General features: G+C 30.9%; 1 protein-coding gene across 1 annotated transcript; it reads left to right on the top strand.

Annotated features, from left to right (window-relative positions):
- Positions 1-2,596: 2,596 nt before the first annotated feature.
- On the top strand, positions 2,597-3,562 carry LOC114294684 (thymocyte nuclear-like protein). Its single transcript, XM_028238828.2, has one exon. The coding sequence runs from the start codon at positions 2,694-2,696 to the stop codon at positions 3,153-3,155; it is 462 nt and encodes a 153-aa protein (XP_028094629.1). The 5' UTR covers positions 2,597-2,693; the 3' UTR covers positions 3,156-3,562.
- Positions 3,563-4,610: the final 1,048 nt, after the last annotated feature.

Here is a 4,610-nt window from a genome sequence, read left to right as displayed (position 1 = left end):
AAAACCAATAATAATAATGGTTAATTTATTAGTTTTTATTACCTTTCAGTTATGAAACTAATAATGGTTAATTTATTGGTTTTTATTACCTTTCAGTTATGAAACCAATAATGGTTAATTTATTGGTTTTCATTACTTTTCAGTTATGAAAACCAATTACAACCTTTAAAAGGTTATGGTCCCTATTCCTTCCCAATAGTGAAAAAACAAGAATACTGTTTTGTTTTCTAAATCCTCTCAAGGAGAAACATAAGGCACATAAGGGAAAGGATTAGAAGGCTCTAACAAAGTCAATATTAAGGTTTTATTGACAATCAGACGCTTCCGTTTAACCGTTCATCAATGGATTCAGGTATGTCATTTTGTCTTGATCTCTTGATAATACACATGGTAAATGATCCAAAGTGTAAGGTTTATGTTCTGCAATTTTATGTTTACAAGAGGCAGCGGCAGAGGAGGCGGAGGCAACGACGGACGAGCGACGAGCTGCGACAATCGGCCGACGGCAGAAGCGGAGGGGCTCTCTCTTCTCTCCATTCCCTCTCCCCCTCCTCTTTCTCTTCTTCTCTCTTCTTACTCTCTTCTCTCCCTCTTTCTCCTATGTCTGTATTGAAAAACAAGAAAAGGAAAAGAGAAAAAAAGAAGAAAGAAAAGAGGCGAGGGAGGCGAGGACTTTTGAGCCAATTCGAGCCAATATATTCGAGCTACGACCCCTTTTCCTTAAAATATTTGACTAGCACTCTTGGTCCCGAATTGTACTTATCTTCTTCATTGTTTACGTTGCTTTGAAGCTATCATCACAAAACTTGCCCCATATATTCAACTAAAAAAAATACTATCAGATTTCACCGTCTAAAAAAAATAAAAATATATTATTTTCACTTGAAAGATCATTGTTTAAGTAGTATTATTGACCAAAGAGATCTCTCAACACGTGTTATGTTATTTTTACCTCTTAAATATATATAAAATGAATTAATATATTTTATTTATAAAATTTTTTATTATATAGTTAGTTTAAAATACTACATAAATAATAACAAAGATTGTTTCGAGACTATTGAACCCATGACAAAGTCTTCATTTGTACAATAAAAATGCATGACCTATAATGTTGTTTGTTGATATCTATCCTCAATTTTAGTTGTGTCGCTAGGAATTGATAATTTATTTTTAAAATATAATTTGCTCATTTACTCAAGTTAGGTAAAAAATAACCCATTTTCAAAGGGAGTCGTATAGAAATCCATTTATCATGATTTGGTGGTGAATGGTAGGATTTTGACTCGCTGAATTACTTGAGGTAATGAAATTGGACCAATTAAGCACCCGTTTGTCAACCCCCCCAAAAAAAAAACTACCACAATTCATATAGGAAAGGTTGAGACTTTAACCAGCTTGTGGAAAGGTGACAGGTCTAGAGTCACCCACCAGTCCTATAAAAAACAGTAACATTATAAATTAAGATTTGACTATTGAGGAATTATTTGGACTTATCATTTTGTATATCCTAACGTGTATAAGAGTTTTAGAAATTAATATTTTAGTTTTTAAAAGTAAAAATTTTGTTACAAAAAATATTTAAGGATTAATTTCTATCGTCATGAAGATAGTCGTTAAAAAGTCGTCTCGAAAAGTCAAAAATAAGATTTTTAGTGACAAAATTTTGAAAATATCACTAATAAATAGACTTTTAGGGACAAAATAATTTGGTCACAAAATGATTTTTTTTTTGAGATAAAAAATTTAGTCCCCAAAGAATAATAATTCATCACTAATGTCTAATTTTTATTATTAAAATATAATAACGGTACTTTTCGCAACAAAAATATTTGGTCACTAAAAAATAATTTTCCTCCTAAATTTTGATCTCTAAAATCTTAATGTTTTATAAGAATAATTTAGATTTATTCTACACATAAATTTCATATTACACAAATTGAAAATTATTAGGTGTTTTTTTTTGTTTTTGGGTGGGCTTATGCAAGTATCTTTATTATAGAGGAAATGTTTCCATATGTATTGTTTAATATTAAAATTAGCATAAAAAATATTAAGAAAATAATGAAAATGTTAAATAATATTTTAAAATGAGTGAAAAATGTTATAAAAAATTTAACAAAAAATGTATTAGATTCTACACTTATTTTATATTTTTCTTATGCTCTTAAAACACTTGTTAGTATGACCCTTATTATAATAATAATTGAAATTTTATTGTCCAAATGTATTAACATTATTTTAGACTATGAAAATTTTCTTTTAAAATGTTAAACTTATGTAGTAAAAAACAAAAATCATTATCAAATTGTCTTAATGTTGATTTTGAAATTGGACTATGGTTGGCGTAAGTTTTGTAAATATTAATAATTAAAAAATATTTTATAATTTTTCCTAAATAAAATCAGAAAAATTACACCTCAATTGTGTTAGAAAAAAAATTACAAAAATATGATAAATATTATAAAAACAATTATAATTACAATTATAATTTTTTTTCATTCATGTGTAATAAGTTTTTAAGATTTATACTTAATAGTAATTTCCCCAATAAAATCCGAAGACGTACGGAGTGAATTGACCAATCGGCACAATTGGCGCCAAATCCTGCATTTCCCGCCATAAAAACCCACCATTAACGAAAAAGCTTCACCAAGAAACAGAGCAAATTTAGAGTCTGCAAAAAACAGAAAATGGGGAAAGAGAAGCAGTTTTGGCTGCTGAAGACAGAGGTAGGAGAGTGGTCATGGGATGACCAGGCAGCCAACGGAGGCTTATCAAACTGGGACGGAGTGAAGAACAAACAAGCCCAGAAGAACCTCAAGTCCATGCGCCTCGGCGACCTCTGCTTCTTCTACCACTCCGGTCCCAAAGCCCGCCGCATCGTCGGCGTAGTCTCCGTCGTCCGAGAATGGTACGAAGACGGTGGTGGTGGTGCGGTGGATGTGAGGGCGGTGGGGGAGATGAAGAGGTCGGTGGACCTGAAGGAGTTGAAAGGAGATGATGGGTTGAAGGGTTTTGGTCTGTTCAGGCAGCCCAGATTGTCGGTTGTGCCGGTTCCGAATGATATGTGGGATCGGATTTGTGAATTGGGTGGTGGGTTTGGAGAGTCTGATGATGAGGAGGATGATGGAGGTGATGAAGATGAGAGTTAGACGACTGGTCTGCTTTGTTTGTAAAATGCTTACCAGGTGTTTGTGTTTTTGTCTCAGAAAGAAATGCTAATCTACAGATTGCCTTTTTTGGGGATTTTAGTACTATGTATGGGGCATATATATGTGCATTACTAATGGGTACTTGTTTTGTATAAATCCTGGATCTTTTACTTGGGTTTAGTGAGGATTGATGGTGGTGGTGGTGAAGATTAGGGATTGGTGGCCTTTTGGTTTTGTTGTAAGTGCTCAACAGTTGCTTGTGTTTTTGTTGCACAGAGACATTTACTAATCTATAGAGAGTCCTGGGGATTTTCTCTACATGAGTACGGTTTTGTACATGAGGGCCTCTTTCTATTAGTTAAATTTTGCATCTGATATTTGCAAGATCAACAATTGCTTTTGTTAAATCTTTTGCTCGTGTATTATAGAATTTTCTAATATATACATATTGCAGGCCTTAATTTAGGAAGAAAAATTTTGTATATAATAAGAGTTGAACCTTGTTCTCTTAGTAAACAAACATCTAAGCCAATTAATCTAGAACCAATTGATTAAGTTTTATTTTTATTTTTAAAAAAAATCTCAATATCATGAATGAAATTTTATATATACTAGTGTGGGTTCAAATGCAATATATTTGCAATTTTACATTTGAAATTTTATGCTATTTGATTGATATTGAGAAACATGAATTTATAGATTGTTTAGCACTTATTCGAACAATTATTTTATAAGCATTGTTGAAAAAGAAAAAAAGACAGGACAAAAGTTCAATATATATATATATATATATATATATCTGAATTACGTGAACATTCTTGTTAAACACATTGTCAATTGTGAATGACCACATTAATTAGTGTAGGATAGATTTTTAAAAAATAGTTACGACATTAATTATTATATGATCTAATTTGAAAATAGCCTTGATAGGTAAGTGAAACATCTGTTGAAAAAATGGTTTAATATAGGCATATTTTTGAGCTAAAATTTTGAGTGGGTTCGAAGAGGTGAAGTGTTTCTTATCGCGTGGCAAGTCACACGGTAAAGACGGAACGTCAAAACCATTTATGAGTGAATGGGAAGTTGACATCGTTTTCGGGTCTAACATTAATTTTTTAGATAAAATTCATTTGAATTTTTTCAATAAAAATTATTGTGGGAATTTAATTTAATTTTAAAACTTAAATTTTGGGTTCCTAAGTGGTTTTCTAAAATTTGTAATTGTGAGAATTTAATTTAATTCTAAATTCAAATTTTAGGTTCCTAAAAAGTTTCTTAAAATTTGTAACTCTTTATTTATTTATTTATTTATTTAACTATTTCATTAGTTATATATATATATATATATATTTGAAATAGTTTAAATAAATAAAATGGCAACAGGTTTGTTTTGGTCCACTAACGGTTCACTTTTCATTGGTTGAATATTGTGTTCTTGCACCAACGGTCAGA

The sequence above is a fragment of the Camellia sinensis genome, chromosome 12, assembly GCF_055761805.1.
Source record: "Camellia sinensis isolate YWXY chromosome 12, ASM5576180v1, whole genome shotgun sequence".
In the NCBI taxonomy this organism is placed as follows: Eukaryota; Viridiplantae; Streptophyta; class Magnoliopsida; order Ericales; family Theaceae; genus Camellia; species Camellia sinensis.
The sequence above is the reverse complement of the archived record's forward strand: the minus strand, read 5'-3'. Positions and strand labels throughout refer to the sequence as shown.

Excerpts from the sequence above, each read along its gene's own strand:
- LOC114294684 (XM_028238828.2), top strand. The coding sequence starts at position 2,694 with ATGGGGAAAGAGAAGCAGTTTTGGCTGCTGAAGACAGAGGTAGGAGAG.